Genomic DNA, 19069 nt, shown 5'->3' with positions numbered 1-19069 from the left:
CTCCTCCCCCGCCCTCCCAGCGCTTCCCCCACCACCAAACTGTTTGGTGGCGCTTAGGACTTTCTGGGAGGGAGGGAGAGATGCGACACTTCCCCACTCCTCCCCTTCCCTCCCAGAAAGTCTAAGCGCCGAGGGGGCAGATGGGAGACATGGCGTGCTCCGGAGAGGAGGTGGAGTGGGGGTGGGAAGAGGTGGGCCTGGAGTGGAGTGGGGACAGGAAGAGGTGGGCCTAGGGCATCCCCTGGCAAAGTCAGAGCCTGTTCTTCTCTGGGGAAGCTGCCATTGCTGCTGCACAAGCTGCTAACCAGCATCCTTGCCTGTAGTGGGCTGTGCCTGTGTGAGGTAAGCCAGGGGCACTTCCCAACCACAGTACAGTACAGTACTATACAGTATAATGCCTTTTGTCTGCCCCCTCAAAATATCCTTGGAATCTAACCCCCTGCATTTACATTAAATCTGATGGGAAAGTTGGATTCGTTTTACATCATTTCACATAAAGTTGCATTTTTCAATGTTAAGTGAGGAGTTACTGTACACTATTTCAACTAGACACCCTCAAAGAATTCTAATAGCTTGACGAGGCATGACTTCCCTTTACAAAAAACGTGCTGACTCTTCCCCAACATATCATGTTCGTCTATGCGTCTGATAATTCTGTACTTTACCATAGTTCAACCAATTTCCCAGTATTGAAGTTAGGATTACTAGCATGTAATTGCAAGGAATGCCTTTTTCAATGCCATCTTGTACAGAGGCTGACTTAAAATGAGACTTTGCATACCATAGTTATTAGTTCTGCAATTTCGCATTTGAGTTCCTTCAGGACACCATCTGGTCCTGGTGACTTATTACTGTTTAATTGTATCAGTTTGTTCCAAAAACCTCCTCTAGTGACACCTCAATCTGGGACAGTTCCCCAGATTTGTCACCTAAAAAGAATGGCTCAGGTGTGGGAATCTTCCCTCACATCCTCTGCAGTGAAGACCGATGCAAAGAATTCATTTAGCTTCTCTGCAATGGCCTGGTATTCCTTGAGTGTTCCTTTGGCACCTTGATTATCCGGTGGCCCCACTGATTGTTTGGCAGGCGTCCTACTTCTGATGTACTGAAAAAAATTGCTGTTTGTTATTGTATCTTTTCCTAGTTGCTCTTCAATTCTCTATTTGGGCCACCTCTTTATACTTTTCAATTGACTTGCCAGAGTTTATGCTGTTTTCTATTTTTCTCAGAAGGATTTGACTTCCAATTTTGAAAGAATGTCCTTTTGCCTCTAACCACCTCTTTTACTCTGTTTAGCCATGGTAGCATTTTTTTTTGGTTCTCTTACTGTTTTTTAATTTGGGGTGTATGCTTAGTTTGAGCCTCTATTATGGTGTATTTAAATAGTTTCCATGTGGCTTGCAGGCATTTCACTCTTGTGACTGTTTCTTTTAATTTCCATTTAACTATCATCCTAATTTTTGTGTAGTTGCCCTTTTTGAAATTAAATGCTACTGTGGTTGGTTTCTTTGGCATTTTTTCCCTTACAAGGCTGTTCAGTTTAATTACATTATAGTCAGTATTACTGAGAGGTTCAGCTATATTCACCTCTTAGATCCTGTGCTCCACATAGGACTAAATCAAGAACTGCCTCTCCCGTAGTGGGTTCTCTGACTAGCTGCTCCAGGAAGCAGTCATTAATAGTGTCTAGAAATTTAATCTCTGAATCTCTGAGATGACATGTACCCAGTCAATATGGGGATAGTTGAAATCTCCTTATATTATTCGGTTTTCTGTTTTTCCTCTCACTATCCTCTCTGAACATTTCACAATCACCATCACCATCATGCTTAGGTGGTCAGCTATACTCTTATTCAAGCATGGAATTTCTATCCATACATATTCTAGGTACAGTTTGATTCATTTACAATGTTTACTACATTTGACTCTATGCCCTGTCCTTCACATATAATGCCACTCCCTCCACCAGCACAACCTACTCTGTCATTGCTATATATTTTGTACCCTAGTATAACCATGTCCTTTTCACCAGATTTCTGTAATGCCTGATAGTCTCAGCTATATACCTCTGTGCCTCTCTTAGCTCCTCTAGTTCAGCCACTCTGTCCTCCGGAGACTGTACTCAGTCTCTGAGGGGCATGAGTTACTTGCATCAAATGCACACACATATCCCTCCCCTCCACAAGGCAGGTAATCATACATTCTGCATTCGGTGCATTAAACTGCATAACTCCCCACCCTGCTAATGGAATTCTGCCTGCAATATTTGTACTCTTTAAAGGTGGGGATTATTTGTTTGTTCTTTGTTTTGGGTGGGGGAGGGCTACTGATGTAAGTAAGGAGTTTATTTGTTAAGTGTTTCTGGCTCTCATGCTCCTCCCTCTCTACACTCTCTCACAAAATTCCCCTGATTGCTACTTCCTCTGGTTGCTTTTTAAACCTCTGTCCTCCCTGAGTTAGCCCCGCCCCCTTGTGAAGAGATCCTTAAGGGCTTAGGGATCAAAGGATTGCAGGTAGAGCCTCCTTAGCAAACTCACATGCTTTAATGTCATTTTTTCTACACAGTTATTTTACCAGGTGGAAGGAGACATGTGCTTGAAGATCATTGAAAATGGAAACCACAGAGATATCCACATTAGAGAAGGGGAGGTAAACTGGGGTTTGTTCTTGTCATTTTTGCATGTGTTAAATGACTGTCATAACAAGTATTCTTCTTCGAGTGATTGCTCACATCCATTCCAGTTAGGTGCGCGCCGCGCGTGCACGTTCGTCGGAAACTTTTGACCCTAGCAACTCCAGTGGGCCGGCAGGTCGCCCCCTGGAGTGGCGCCGCCATGGCGCCCAATATATAACCCTGCCGGCCCGCCCGCTCCTCAGTTCCTTCTTACCGCCGTGTCGGTCGTTGGAACTGTGGAGCGCGGCTTAGCTGTCCTCCACATCCCTAGCTCTCCTTGTTATCTCTCGATTATCTCTCGTACTGTTAATTAGATTGTTGAGTGTAGATAGTAGTACTTAAGTTAATAGGTTGTAAATAGTTCTTCGCCGGGGGCTTAGCCCTTCACGGCACCCGGCACCGGGCTCATGCCTGGTTCGTCGGGCTTCAAGCAGTGTGCGGCCTGCAAGAAGCCTATGCCCACCAGCGACCCCCACGACGCGCGCCTGAAGTGCCTGGCGGAATCGCACAGATCGGACAAGTGCCGCATCTGCAAGGCTTTTAAGCCAAGAACAAAGAAGGAGAGGGATCAAAGACTCCGAACTCTCCTTATGGAGGCGGCACTTGACCCGGCGGCTTCGCAGGCCGTGATCTCGGCGCCGGCACCGGATCGCACCGGCACCGGAAAGACCCCCCAGCACCGACCTTCTCCGGCACCGGGGACAGAACCGAGGCCGTCGAAGTCTACTACTCCGGCCAGGCAGACCCGACTGGAGCGCCCGGCCTCAACACCGGCCGCGGCGCCGCCGGCACCGTCGACTCCGGGCCCGGCGGGTCCGTCGAGTCCGGTGCCGCCAAGCTCCCCCATGAGATCTGGGGTTGAGATATTGGTCCCATCCACGCCGGAGACCTTCGCCTCGGCTCGGGACCTCATAGCACTGACTGAGTCCACTCAGCAGCCACCCCCGGTACCTCCGGTGCGGGTCGTGTCCCGAGGCAAGCCCATGATGTCGACACCGTCTCGGGACTCACGCTCACGATCGAGGTCCCGAAGCCACGGTCGCTCCAGCCGCCGCTCGCAGTCCCGGCACCGCTCCCCTCGGCGGTACCGGTCGCACTCGCGGCGCCAGTCGGCCTCAAGACGGTCGCAGTCGGACTCCAGCCGCCGATACCGGCACCGCGACTCCAGGAGCCAGTCCCGACGTTACTCGCTGCACCGGTCGACCTCCCGGCACCGAGTTGGTGGCAGGTCCCGGTCTCGGTCGACCTCCCGGCACCGAGCTGGTGGCAGGTCCCGGTCCCGGTCGACCTCCCGGCACTGAGCTGGTGGCAGGTCCCAGTCCCGATCCCGGCACCGAAGCGGCGACCGGTACCGGTCTAGATCCCGGCACCGTGATAGAACCCGGTCCCGGTCCCGATCCCGGCACCGTTTTGACTCCCGGCACCGGTCCCCGGCACCGAGACATTCGTCCATGCCGACCTGTGCAGACCCTTACCAACCAGGGTCAGCTCCGCCGTGGCCTTCTAGACAGCCGTCGGTCTCTTCCCAAACGGACAGCGGGTATGCGCTGGGCACCGACCGGCAGGCGGCACTATTTAGCGATCCGCCACAACAAGACCAAGGCCCGCAGCAATGGGGGTTCTGGACACCCTGGGCATACCATCAAGCCCAGGGGCCCCAACAGCTCCCTGCTAGGCCTGCAACGGCGGAGCGCAGGGTGCCGGAAGCCTCATTGTCTCGCCCCCCTCCCTCCCCGGATGGGAAGGAAGGGTCCAAGCAACAAGACTCCGCTCTGGCTCCTGAGGCAGAGGCGAGGGCCGAGGGAGACCCTCCATTAGACACTCTCTTGCCGGGGGTCTCCTCATCCTCCTCCCCTGATGAAGAGGTGGCTGGTACCTCCTCCAACAGCCCCCCCCCGCTGGATCTCAGAGCGCACCAAGACCTCCTCCGGCGAGTAGCCCAGAATCTGAGTCTGCAAGCCGAGGAGGTCTCGGAAATAGAGGATCCGATCGTCACCATCCTCTCAGCAGATGCTCTCACCAGGGTCGCCCTGCCCTTCGTAAGAACCATCCAGGCAACGCCAACACCATCTGGCAGTCTCCGGCCTCCATCCCCCTTACTGCGAAGGGCGTCGAGAGGAAGTACATGGCCCCTTCTAAAGGCTATGAGTACCTCCATGTACACCCGACGCCGGGTTCCCTGGTGGTTCAATCGGTGAATGACAGAGAGCGTCATGGGCAGGAGGCTCCAGCCCCCAAATCCAGAGAGGACAGGCGAATGGACCTCCTCGGCCATAAGGTATACTCGGCTGGGGCGCTGCAGTTCAGGGTTTCGAACCAGCAAGCCCTACTGAGCAGATACGCCTTCAACTCCTGGGTGGCAGCAGACAAATTCAAGGAGCTGCTGCCGCAAGACGCTCGCCAGGAATTTGCAGCCATCTTGGATGAAGGCAAGAAGGTTGCACGCACGTCCTTGCAAGCTTCTTTGGACGCTGCAGACTCGGCTGCCCGTACCCTCGCGTCGGGAGTAACGATGCGTCGCATCTCCTGGCTGCAGGTTTCTGGCCTTCCGCCGGAGCTTCAGCATACCATCCAGGACCTCCCTTTTGAAGGCCAGGGCCTGTTTTCTGAAAAGACAGACCCCAGACTCAAGAGTCTGAAAGATAATCGGGTCATTATGCGGTCCCTCGGGATGCACACACCGGTAACGCAACGCAGACCCTTCCGGCCACAGCAACAACAGCAGCGCAGGCCGTATTCCCAGTTCCGCCAGCGGCAGGACCTTTACAGGCGCCGCGGCAGGAATGGAAGGCGCAGGCATTCGGGGAACCAAGGAGGGCAGAACCAAGGCTCCTCTAAGCCCCCGCCTGGACCCAAGCCTTCATTTTGAAGGTGCGCTCGAGGGCGCAGTAACAGTTTCCCCCATGGATCCTTCCCCCCGTTTTCCAACCGCCTTTCGTTTTTCCTCCCGGCGTGGTCCCAAATAACATCGGACCGCTGGGTCTTACGCACGGTGCAGACGGGATACCGCCTGCAGTTTGTATCATTTCCTCCTTCCTGCCCCCCTTCCTCGTCCCTCTTCAGGGACCCCTCTCACGAGCAATTCCTTCGGCAGGAGGTGCAGACGCTCCTCAGCAAAGGAGCTATAGAGGCGGTTCCGGAAAACGAGAAAGGCAAGGGGTTTTATTCCCGCTACTTTCTGATCCCCAAGGCCAAGGGAGGCCTCAGGCCTATCCTCAACCTGCGAGAGCTCAACAAATACCTGGTGAAGTTGAAGTTCCGCATGGTATCCCTGGGGACCATTATCCCATCCCTTGATCCGGGAGACTGGTACGCCGCCCTCGACATGCAGGACGCGTATTTTCACATTGCCATTTGGCCACACCACAGACGTTTCCTTCGCTTCGTGGTGGGCCTCCTTCATTACCAATTTGCAGTCCTCCCATTTGGCCTGTCCACGGCCCCGAGGGTGTTTACAAAATGCATGGCAGTGGTTGTGGCGCATCTTCGGCGCAATCGTATCCACGTGTTTCCTTATCTGGACGATTGGTTGATTCAGGGCACGTCGGAACAACAAGTCCGCAGCCACGTCCATGTGATCACCGGCATGTTCACCACTTTGGGCCTCTTGATAAACACGGACAAGTCCACCCTGATTCCCACGCAGAGGGTGGAATTCATCGGGGCCGTGCTGGACGCCACTGTGGCCAGGGCCTTACTGCCATTGCAGAGGTTCCAGGCCTTGTCGGCGATCGTTCAACGACTGCGGACAGCCCCCTTGACATCAGTGCGGACATGTCTAGCCCTGTTAGGCCACATGGCGGCTTGCACCTTTGTGACCGGTTACGCTCGGCTCCGCATGAGGCCCCTCCAGTTGTGGCTCATCGATCATTACAGGCCGGCAAGGCAGCCGCTAGACATGCTAATCACAATCCCCCAAAGGGTGTTAGATTCTCTCGGCTGGTGGCTAGACCAGTCCGTGCTATGTGCAAGACTCCCTTTTCACCCACCTCAGCCCTCGGTGTCCCTGACAACGGATGCCTCAGATCTAGGCTGGGGGGCCCACCTAGGGACCCTGAGAACGCAGGGCCTGTGGTCCCAGGAGGAGGCGGGGTTGCACATCAACATGCGGGAGTTGCGAGCGGTCCGCCTTGCTTGTCAAACGTTCTGCCATCAGCTTCAGGGTCGTTTTGTCGCAGTGTTCACCGACAACACGACGACCATGTATTATATCAACAAGCAAGGCAGCACCAGATCCTCCCCCCTGTGTCACGAGGCGATGCGACTCTGGGACTTTTGTGTAGCCCACTCCATTCACCTCACGGCTTCCTTCCTCCACGGAGTACGGAACACGCTGGTGGATCGATTGAGCAGATCCTTCCTGTCGCACGAGTGGTCCCTTCGCCCGGACGTCGCCCTCTCCATCTTCCGGAGGTGGGGTTATCCCCGGGTGGACCTCTTCGCGTCCAGGGGGAACAGGAAGTGCCAAGCGTTCTGCTCCTTTCAGGGCAGGGAGCCCGGGTCGATAGCGGATGCCTTCCTTATTCAGTGGTCGACCCACCTGTACTATGCGTTTCCCCCGTTCCCTCTGGTCCACAGGGTCCTTCTGAAGGTGCGCAGGGACAGGGCTCACGTGATCATGGTAGCCCCGGCATGGCCCATGCAGCACTGGTACCCCATGCTGCTGGACCTGACCATAGCCGACCCAGTTCCCCTGCCCCTTCACCCGGACCTGATTACCCAGGAGCACAGGACCCTCTGTCACCCGGACCTGCAGTCGCTGCACCTAGCGGCGTGGCTCCTGCGTGGCTGACTGGTTCTGAGCTGCGCTGCTCCTCACCGGTGAGGAAGGTGCTTTTGGGCAGCAGGAAGCCTTCCACGAGAGCGACATATTCGGCCAAGTGGAAGCGTTTCTCCTGTTGGTGCGTGGAGAGAAATCTCCACCCTATGGAAGTGTCGGTGGCCGACATCTTAGACTACGTTTGGTCCCTCAAACAGCAAGGTCTGGCTATATCGTCGTTGCGAGTCCACCTGGCAGCTATCTCCACCTTTCACCTGGGTGCGGATGGTCGCTCTGTTTTTTCTCACCCGACGGTGTCTAGATTCCTTAAGGGGCTGGAACGTTTATACCCTAACGTCCGTCCCCCTGCTCCAACCTGGGATCTTAACCTGGTGTTGTCCCGGCTCAGGGGACCCCCCTTTGAACCGTTAGCCACTTGCTCCCTGCTTTTCCTCTCTTGGAAGACTGCCTTTCTAGTAGCTATCACCTCAGCTAGGCGGGTGTCGGAACTCCGGGCTCTTGTGGTAGGCCCCCCGTATACAGTCTTCCACAAAGATAAGGTGCAGCTGAGACCACACCCTGCCTTTCTTCCCAAGGTAGTCTCGTCCTTCCACATCAGCCAAGAGATATTCCTTCCGGTTTTTTTCCCGAAACCTCCAGGGAGCAGCAGCTCCACTCGCTTGATGTCCGTAGGGCTCTCGCGTTCTACGTGGAGAGGACTAAGCCCTTCCGCAAATCCCCCCAGCTTTTCGTGGCGGTAGCGGACCGCATGAAAGGGCTTCCTATCTCCTCCCAGAGGTTATCCTCTTGGGTGACGTCCTGCATCAGGACCTGTTATGACTTGGCCCATGTCCCTACGGGCCGTGTGACTGCGCATTCTACCAGGGCTCAGGCGTCGTCGCTGGCTTTCCTCGCCCGTGTGCCCATCCAGGAAATCTGTCGGGCAGCGACCTGGTCATCGGTCCACACCTTTGCTTCCCACTACGCCCTGGTCCAGCAGTCAAGAGAGGATGCGGCCTTCGGATCTGCAGTGCTCCATGCCGCTACTTCTCACTCCGACCCCACCGCCTAGGTATGGCTTGGGATTCACCTAACTGGAATGGATGTGAGCAATCACTCGAAGAAGAAAAGACGGTTACTCACCTTTGTAACTGTTGTTCTTCGAGATGTGTTGCTCACATCCATTCCACACCCGCCCTCCTTCCCCACTGTCGGAGTAGCCGGCAAGAAGGAACTGAGGAGCGGGCGGGCCGGCAGGGTTATATATTGGGCGCCATGGCAGCGCCACTCCAGGGGGCGACCTGCCGGCCCACTGGAGTTGCTAGGGTAAAAAGTTTCCGACGAACGTGCACGCGCGGCGCACACCTAACTGGAATGGATGTGAGCAACACATCTCGAAGAACAACAGTTACAAAGGTGAGTAACCGTCTTTTTCAAATCAACCTTCCACTGCAGTGCAAGATAAAATAATGATCAATTAATGAATAATAATATTTTGAATTCAATATAATAAATTCCATTCTAAAAGGTACCAAACCACTACACAAACTATGTATTGCACGTAAAATTTCAATGAAAAGCAGCAACTGGAATATAAAATGGCAGCCAGACACAACACTGGAAATAATGTGGAGGAGGAGGGAACACTTTGTCCAAGGACATTGGGGCAAATCCTTGTTCACTTATTTACAATGTCTCAGGCTTTAACCACAGCACTAGCCTACTTTGGCAAGTAGCTGCTGGAAAACAAGTTTATTTCCAGACTGCAGTAGCAGACACACACAGAGTTTGTTTTTTTTTTCTCTCAGATCAAGTACCTCCTATTAGTCAGTTGGGTCTGGAGAGAACCACATGCCCTATCAGTCAATGATAAGCACTTGCCATGTTGGAGAAATAGTAATGGAGGACTAATTTAGGAATCCTGTTGTGCTAACAACAAGCTTTCTTTTAATGTCACTTACCACAGGTCAGAAATTATAGTAACTTCCTAGATCTCAGGTAGGGTGACTGGTTGGTTCTTCATGTTGATTGTCTAACAGCCATGAATGATACAGCTGGCAAGAGAGCAGCTCAATATCCGAGAAGGCAGTGCCCACTGCTGAATGAAAGCCTGTCATTAACAGGACACCAGCCTGAGAAGGCTAGCAACAGCATCTAGTTTGATGCTGGTATCAACGTGCGCTCAGTTGCCAAGAAACATCGTATCAACAGGAATAGATGATAAGCGAGAGGGTGAACAAAGGCCTGCAAAAAAGAAAATGAACCTATATGACACTGTTATATTTATTGTTTCTAATATCTTTGTCTGGGCAGATGTTCCTCCTACCTGCCAGGATACCACATTCTCCTCAGAGATATGCAAATACTGTGGGACTCGTGATTGAGAGGAAAAGGCTAAACACAGAAACAGATGGACTTAGGTGAAATATGGTTTTCTACTTTGGACATATAGTTAATCTGTTAAACTTCAAAATATGAGAATCAGTTATTGTTTCACTACAGTATTGTGTTCTACTTCTTTCCTGGTAAATTACCAATGGAAATTGCATGTATTTATTACATACACACAGTTTAGTAAATGGTGTTCTTCATTGAACTGTCTTATATAAATATGTTATATGTTTGCACTTACATACTAACTTTCATCTAAAAATCTCAGAATACTTTAAAACCATGAAACAAGCAAGGTATACAAGATTACTGGCACACTGTATCATTACTTTCATTTAAAAACCAAAAGATAGAGAGGTAGAGGAGTGGCAGAGTCAGGAACAGAACGTATGTCTACACCTCTAACTACTAGACAAAAATCTCTAAATCAACGGTAGCTCAGAATGGCTCTGTGTTTTTCAGTGTTGCTCACGCTCCCATAGAAATCAATAGAAGTGTTACTGTTGACGTCACTGGGAACAGGATCAAGCTTTGGTTTTTAGCCCTGGTGAATTTGTTAAGTGTTTAACATTGCAAGTCATAGCAGTGACTCTGGCCAGTTTAGAGGGGATTGCTGTTACTGGCTGTATAAGACTGACAGGGGTGGCGAGTTGTACGGGGCCATGGTGCCTGCGCACAGGAACATTCAAAGCATGGGGGCACGGCTCCACCAAAGTTCAGGGCCAGGGCAGCCTCCCCCAGAGCATCTCCCCCCTCCATCTGCCACCCCTGGGCAATTTAAAAGGGCCCAGGGGAGCCTGCCACCATCACCGGCAGTGCAGCAGGGCTAAAGCAGTTTCCTGCCCACCCTCACTCACACGGCATGCCACTCCAAGACGTGGCCAGCATGTCCCTGCGGCCCCTGGGGCAGGTGTCTCCATGCGCTGCCCCCGCCCCGAGCGCCTACTCTGACATTGGAACTGCAGCAAATGGGAGCTGCAGGGATGGTGCCTGCAAGCAGCAATGTGCAGAGACCACCAGCCCCCCAACCTAGGAGCCACTGCCAGCGGGGTGTCGGGTCGCTTTTGGGAGCCGCCCGAGATAAGCGCCATATCCCTCATCCCCTCCCGTACCCTAACCTCCTGCCCCAGCCCAGAGTCTGCACCCTGCACCCAAACTCCCTCCCACAGCGTGACCCCTCATACCTCCTGCACCCTACCTCAACCCAGAGTCTTCATCACACACCCAAACTCCCTCCCAGAGCCTGCACCTCTCACCCCTTCCTGCACCCTAATTCCCTCCCAGAGCCCACATCCCTCTGCCCCTAAACTCTCTCCGGGAGCCTGACTTCTCACCCCTCCTGCACCCCAACTTCCTGCCCCCAGCCCCAAGCCCTCACCAGGCACCCAAACTCTCCCCCCAGAGTCTGCACCCCTCACCCCCCATGCACCCAAACTCCCTTCCAGAGCCCGCACCCCCTGCACCTAAACTCCGTCCCAGAACCCGACTCTGCACCCCTCCTATACCGCAACTCCCTGCCCCAGCCCAGAGCCCTCACCACCCAAACTCTCTCCCAGAGCCCGACCCCTCACCCCCTCCCACATCCAAACTCCCTCCCAGAGCCCGCACCTCCTTGCACCTAAACTCCCTCCCAGAGCCTTAGGCCTGGTCTACACTATGCGTTTATACTGATTTTATCAGCGTTAAACCAATTTAATGCTGCACCCGTCCACACAACGAGGCCCTTTATATCAATATAAAGGGCTCTTTAAACTGGTTTCTGTACTCCTCCCCAACGAGAGGAGTAGCGCTGAAATCAGTATTACCATATCGGATTAGGGTTAGTGTGGCCGCAAATCGATGATATTAGCCTCCGGGCAGTATCCCACAGTGCACCACTGTGACTCTGGAAAGCAATCTGACCTCAGATGCACTGGCCAGGTACACAGGAAAAGCCCCACGAACTTTTGAATTGCATTTCCTGTTTGCCCAGCGTGGAGCTCTGATCAGCACGGGTGGATCGTACAGGAGATACTGGATCTGATCGCTGTATGGGGAGAAAAATCTGTTCTATCAGAGCTCCATTACAGAAGACGAAATGCCAAAGCATTTGAAAAAAAATCTCCAGGCTATGATACAGAGTCCACAGCACAGTGCTGTGTGACAAGCGTAACAGAAAGCCAAAGAATCAAATGGACACTCATGGAGGAAGGGAGGGGGAACTGAGGATTCCAGCTACCCCACAGTCCCTGCAGTCTCCGAAAAGCATTTGCATTCTTGGCTGAGCTCCCAATGCCTGTAGGGTCAAACACATTGTCCGGGGTGGTTCAGGGTATATCTCGTCAATTTACTCTCCCTCCCCCCCATGAAAGAAAAGGGGAAAAAATCGTTTCTTGACTTTTTTCAATGTCACCGTATGTCTACTGCATGCTGCTGGTAGACATGGTGCTGGGGCAATGAACAGCAGCATCCTCTCCCCTCCCTTCCCCGGTGGCAGATGGTACAGTGCAGTAGGACTGGTAGCCATCCTCATCCTCAGCCCATGAGTGCTTCTGGCTGGCCTCAAGTGAGGTCGGCCAGGGGTGCCTGGGTAAAAATAGGAATGACTCCCGGTTATTCCCAGCAGATGGTACAGAACGGCTGGTAACCATCCTCATTATAGCAACTGGGGGCTGAACTCCATCAGGACCCCCCCCACAACTTTCATGTCTAAAGAAAAGATTCTGTACTGCCTGGACTATCATAGCAGCGGGATGCTGTGTTCCTCTCCCCGCCACCATTTAATGTCCTGCCTGGACTACCACAGCATCTGAAGGCTGCCTCCCCCTCATTTTATCTCACTAAAAAATCAGTGTTTCTTATTCCTGCGTTCTTTATTACTTCATCACACAAATGGGGGGACCCTGCAATGGTAGCCCAGAAGGGTTGGGGAAGGAGGGAAGTAACGGATGGGGTTGTTGCAGGGACACCCCCTAGAATGGCATGTAGCTCATCATTTCTGTGGGATCTGACACGGAGCAGCTGTGCTCTCTGGTTCTCTGATACACTGGTTCTCTAATACACTTGCCCCATATTCTAGGCAGGACTGACTCTATTTTTAGATACAACATAAAGGAGGGAATGACCCAGGGGGTCATTCCCATTTTTGTCTTTGCGCCCCCGGCAAACCTCAGCAAAGGTCAGCCAGGAGCACCCATGACAGCACGACTGATAACTGTCATCTCATCGCCAATTTACAATGGCACAGTAGACGGTACAGAACGACTGGTAACCGTCTCTGCTACCTTGCAACGGCAAATGAATGCTGCTGTGTAGCGCTGCAGTACCGCCTGTGTCAGCGGCATCCAGTACACATACGGTGACAGTGACAAAAGGCAAAACGGGCTCCATGGTTGCCATGTTATGGCTTCTGCCAGTGCAATCCAGGGAAAAAGGGCCTGAAATGATTGCCTGCCATTGCTTTCACGGAGGAAGGAATGAGTGACGACATTTACCCAGAATCACCTGCGACACTGTTTTGCACCATCATGCATTGAGATCTCAACCCAGAATTCCAATGGGCGGGGGAAACTGCGGAAACTATGGGATAGCTACGGGATAGCAACCCACAGTGCAACGCTCCAGAAATCGACGCTAGCCTCGGTACATGGACGCACACCACCGAATTATTGTGGTTTATGTGGCCGCGTGCATTCGACTTTATACAATCTATTTTACAAAACCGGTTTATGTAAAATCAGAATAATCCTGTAGTGTAGACGTACCCCGAGGCAGGTGTGTGGTGGGGGAGACTTGGATGCGTTCTGGGCACCACCAAAAGTTATACAAACCTGCTGCCTCTGAAGACTGACCAAGCTGAGTTTTCAGCTATGCATGTGATTTACAGAAGGCTTAAACAATAGAGTAATAGAGTTATTAGGTTTTTCATTAGCTACATTCAGGAAAACATGACATTGAAGAGCTGTGATCCTTCTATTGGGGCACGTCACAGTAGTGAAAAGAACTCCCTATAGTAGATATGCTGAGCCAGAGGAATAAATTTGTTCAAATGGGAAGTCTAGAGAGAGAAAAAAGAACTGAGAATAGCACCTTTCAGAAAGTCAACTGAATGGATTCTGAGTTACAGGCACACCCAATATACTTGAAACACTGTTCAACTACAGCACTGTATCTTCTTCTTCGAGTGCTGTCCTTGTGGGTGCTCCACTCTAGGTGATAGTGCGTCCCGGCGCTGTTGATCAGAGATTTTCGGTAGCAGTGCCTGGTTGGGGCGCACGCACCCAGATGGTATCTCCTGCCTAGTTGGAATCTTCCTGAGTGCGTGCGCCCCACACCCTCCTCAGTTCCTTCTCAACCGTCCTCAGCTGAAGACGGGACTCGGGGCAGTGCTACTTTCTCTTCCCTGATCTCTATAGGAAACAGTAACAAAGAACATAGAAATAAGTATTAATTACTTCCCAGTTGTTTCCCTTCCTTTAGTATAGTTACATAGTTAGTTACTTTGTTTAAAAAAAAACCTGATGAACTCCTCCACACCATGAAAGATTCGAGAGTGACACTGCGCACCCTGGGCATTCATCCATCACTTCCCAGGAGACAACGATACCAACCATACCAAAGACCACGCACACATCAGTACTATCGCCCTCAATCCAGACCATATGATGCAACTAGGAATCGTACTAGACCTCCCAAACGCAGACAAAATCAAAATCAAGCAACCACCTTCCATCCACCAGGCAATAGACAACAGTTTTGAAGCTCTGGTCGAGGGTCTGCATGACCAGCCCTTGATTCCACCACTTACCTGTCCATTTGGCCACTGCCTCCAGTATTTCCAACATGCTTGGCAGCGGATTACAGAAGACCGTTGGGTCCTCGAAATAGTTCGGACCAGTTACTCCATCCCGTTCATATCCTACCCTCCTACCCTTTCCCCTTCCCCATCCCTCTTCAGGAACCCCTCTCATGAACAGTTACTTCGCACAGAAGTGGCACACCTTCTGCAACTAGGCGCAGTGGAACCTGTGCTGCCGCAACATCAAGGGACAAGGTTCTACTCCCATTACTTTCTAACGCAGAAGAAAACCGGGGGATGGAGGCCTGTACTAGACCTAGGCCGACTGAACAAATCTGTGAGGACACAAAGATTCAAGATGGTCACATTGGGCACAATAATGCCTGCATTGGATCAAGGGGACTGGTTCACAGCCCTTGACCTACAAGATGCTTACTTCCATATATCAATACATCCAGCTCACAGACACTTCATACGATTCACAATCGGTCAGGATCACTTCCAATACAGAGTTCTCCCTTTCGGACTCTCCACAGCTCCAAGAGTTTTTTCCAAGACCCTAGCCGTGGTTGTGGCTCACCTGCGCAAACACAGGGTCACACTTTTCCCCTACCTAGACGATTGCCTCATCAGGGGTGACTCCTATGGCAAGACACTTCAAGCCACGTGCTTCACCATCTCCATTTTTCACAACCTAGGCCTCCAAATAAACATTCAAAAATCTACCCTGATACCTACGCAACAGATCGAATTAATTGGAGCTCATCTTGACTCAACCCAGAGCAGGGCCTCGCTCCCATACAACAGATTCCTCGCTATCATGCGGCTCATACGTACGCTCTCTATTCGTCCCAGGATGCAAGCAAGAATCTGCCTACAGGTCCTTGGTCACATGGCAGCTACCACCTTCGTGGCTCAACACGCCAGGCTACATATGCGATGCCTCCAGGGCTGGCTCAACTCCAGTTTCAAACCCAGCAGACATCCCTTAGGAATGCTGCTAACTCCTCCACCTCATGTTATAGCTTCCCTACAATGGTGGACAAGTCCAGAAAACCCCTGCACAGGGGTTTCCTTCCAGCAATGATCCCCAACGCTCATGCTCACCACGGACGCTTCCCTGATTGGCTGGGGAGCGCATCTAGGGGAACACAGGGCACAAGGCCAGTGGTCTGCATCAGAGACACATCTACACATAAATCTCTTAGAGCTCAGAGCAGTGAGGAGAGCATGCCTTCACTTTCTTCCCCTCATAAAGAACAAATACCTGCGAGTCTTAACAGACAACATAGCATGTATGTATTACATAAACAGACAAGGGGGAGCACGATCACATTCCCTCTGCATGGAAGCCATTCGACTATGGAATTGGTGCATACGACATCGAATACAGATCATCGCTTCCTATCTACCAGGCTGTCACAACACGACTGCCGACGCACTCAGCAGACACTTCTCGATGGAACACGAATGGGAACTGCACCCCGCAGTACTCCAACAGCTCTTCTCCCACTGGGGCACCCCATCCATAGATCTCTTTGCCATGACTCAAAACCGGAAATGCCCCGTTTTGCTCGAGGGCAGGACTCGGGACTGCATCCTTAGGGGATGCATTCCTCATCCCATGGAACAACTGCCTCCCGTATGCCTTCCCACCTATCCCTTGCTTCCTCGCTGGCCTGCAGAATCTTTACCCTGAGATTCATCCAACAGTGGCTACATGGAATCTTCACCTCGTACTTCATGCCCTCATGAAACCTCCATTTGAGCCGTTGGCTACCTCCCCATACCTCCATATGTCCATGAAGGTGGCTTTCCTAGTTGCCATAACATCAGCGAGGAGAGTGGGTGAAATGAGCGCCCTGATGGCACACCCTCCCTGCACAATCTTCTCCAAAGATAAAGTCACTTTAAGACCACATCCTAAATTTCTTCCTAAGGTGGTGTCGACCTTCCACCTCAACCAACCTATATACTTACCTATTTTCTATCCCAAACCACACAAAACACTGCAGGAAGCAACCCTGCATATTCTCGACGTGAGGAGAGCAATTGCCTTTTATTTAGAATGGACTAAACCATTTCGCAAGTCTCCACGACTCTTCGTTTCCATTGCCGAAAGATCAAGGGGCACGGCTATCTCTAAACAACATCTATCCAAGTGGATCTCTGACTGCATCAGATCCTGTTACCGTGCGAAGAATCTTCAACCGCCCGATAACATTAGAACTCATTCCATTAGAGCCATGTCGGCATCCATTGCCTTCTTACACATCTGAACACACGTTTGCAAAACACTATGCTCTCATGCAAGACACCACGGCAGACGCAATAGTAGGCCATACAGTACTATCTTCAGTACTCCCTGCCACATCTCCAAAGTCCCACCAGCCTTAGTGGGTACTGCTACACATTCACCTAGAGTGGAGCACCCACAGGGACAGCACTCGAAGAAGAAGAGAAAGTTACTCACCTTGCAATAACTGAAGTTCTTCGAGATGTGTGTACCTGTGGTTGCTCCACTCCCCGCCCTCCTCCCCTCTACTTTGGAGTACTAGTATGATGCTCCACGGTAGAGAAGGAACTGAGGAGGGTGTGGGGCGCACGCACTCAGGAAGATTCCAACTAGACGGGAGATACCATCTGGGTCCGTGCGCTCCAGCCAGGCACTGCTACCGAAAATCTCCGATCAACAGCTCCAGGACGCACTGTCACCTAGAGTGGAGCACCCACAGGGACACACATCTCGAAGAACTTCAGTTACTGCAAGGTGAGTAACTTTCTCTTCCTTTCAAAACAGCTCAGAGTCATATGCATTTATAAAAAATGTCACTTGGTTTATTTCCAGAAACCACATATATTGAACTGGAAACACAATAGACTAATACTTGAGGAAACCTTGTATATTTGTACTTTAAAACTGAAGTTCTTCACCAACATTAAATAGAATGACCTTTCCTGGTTAAAACTTCTCCTTCCTAGATGTAATCTGTGACTGTTTAGAGTGGGGGCATATGGTTTCTAAGACGTTCATGTAGAGTTGTTGATTCTGATATATTCTTGCTTTCATAACCTGTGAAGAAATGAAAGGAATAAAAAACCAACATCTTGTTTGCAATTGGCAAACTAAATTGTATTCAAGTACACTTTTCAGTAAATAGCTACTCTAACAAATAATGCAGATTGCATGTTTAGTGCCTGTATGAGTAATCAGCAAAACCTTGATTTAAAAGAAAGTAGTCTTTGTCACTGCCAACCAGTGACAGAAATCAAGAGTAGGAACTTACAGTCCAGCATTTGATGCATCTAACATGGATCTCACTTTCACTATTCTGATATTCCCAGGCACCAGATCCCACTTTTGAGAGTGCACTGGAATTAAATTTAATCGTAACACTGAATTTTTCACAAGGTTTTTATATAAATTAAAAGTGTTCAGGCAAAGAAAAACAATCAAGCAAAGCTAGAAATTCAAAGTAGCCAACCCCCCAAGCTATTTCTAACTCCCTGTTAAGATTATTAGGCACAGCACTATCAATGAAGGGCTTGTCTACCTTGCCCCACAGCTCAGACTACAGGAGTGTGAATAGCAGTGTGCACCAAAGTGGTGCTCTGTAACTCCCCCATGCGGTTGCTGTGGGTGTGAACTGAAAGGTTCCTAGTTTGCGTTAACTTAATTCTCTTCAAACAGGGGTCTTCAAATATGGGAACCAGAGAGCTTAGCTACACTTGCGAGTTACAGTGCATTAAAGGAGCCCCGGGTGCACTATCTCACTGCCCGTCCACACTGGCAAGGCACGTGGAGTGCTCTGACTCCGGGGCTACAGTGCTGCTGTACTCCACCTCGGCGAGTGGAATAACATTTGCTGCACCCTGCTGGAGTGCCCCAGGGTCAGTGTGAATGAGATGTTGCATTACTGCACTCTGATCAGTCTCCAGAAATGTCCCATAATCCCCTTAAGTCAAGTGGTCACTCTTGTAATTGTTTTGGATATAGCCTTTGAAAGCTCCGTTTGACAGCTGGCTGCTTATCTGCTCCAAGACAAAGCAACCATTACTATGGAATGCTGTGAGAGAGAGAGAGAGAGAGAGAGAGGGGCAGGGTGATGTGGAGATCTGCTGCTTACAAGACATCATGCTGATACGCTCTCTCTCCCCCCACATACACACAACACACTCCCTGTCACACTGCACCCCACCCCACCCCACCCCCATTTGAAAAGCATGCTGCAGCCACTTGCATGCTGGGATAGCTACCACAAGGCACTGCTCTCCATGGCCATTGCAAGAGCTGCTAATGTAGCCATGCTCGTGTGCTTGGAGCTGTCAGTGCGAACAGACTGCAGCACTTTCCTTACTGCGCTCTACGAAGGCTAGTTTAACTCACAGTGCTCTACATCTGCAAGTGTAGCCATGCCCTAACTCATTCCCACAAAAAACACCCGAGGAACCTAAACAGCCTGACTCC

At 51.2% G+C, this 19069-nt stretch overlaps 1 protein-coding gene across 1 annotated transcript in view; it reads left to right on the top strand.

The window, feature by feature from the left end:
* The window catches only part of HAAO (3-hydroxyanthranilate 3,4-dioxygenase), a 74598-nt gene that overhangs the window by 19884 nt on the left and 35645 nt on the right, over positions 1-19069 (top strand). Inside the window, exons 3-4 of the mRNA XM_030557653.1 lie at positions 2566-2649; positions 9747-9853. Coding sequence (XP_030413513.1) covers positions 2566-2649; positions 9747-9853 — 191 coding nt within the window. The remainder of the gene's footprint in view (positions 1-2565; positions 2650-9746; positions 9854-19069) is intronic.

Source organism: Gopherus evgoodei, chromosome 3 (assembly GCF_007399415.2).
Source record: "Gopherus evgoodei ecotype Sinaloan lineage chromosome 3, rGopEvg1_v1.p, whole genome shotgun sequence".
NCBI lineage: Eukaryota > Metazoa > Chordata > Testudines > Testudinidae > Gopherus > Gopherus evgoodei.
The sequence above is the reverse complement of the archived record's forward strand: the minus strand, read 5'-3'. Positions and strand labels throughout refer to the sequence as shown.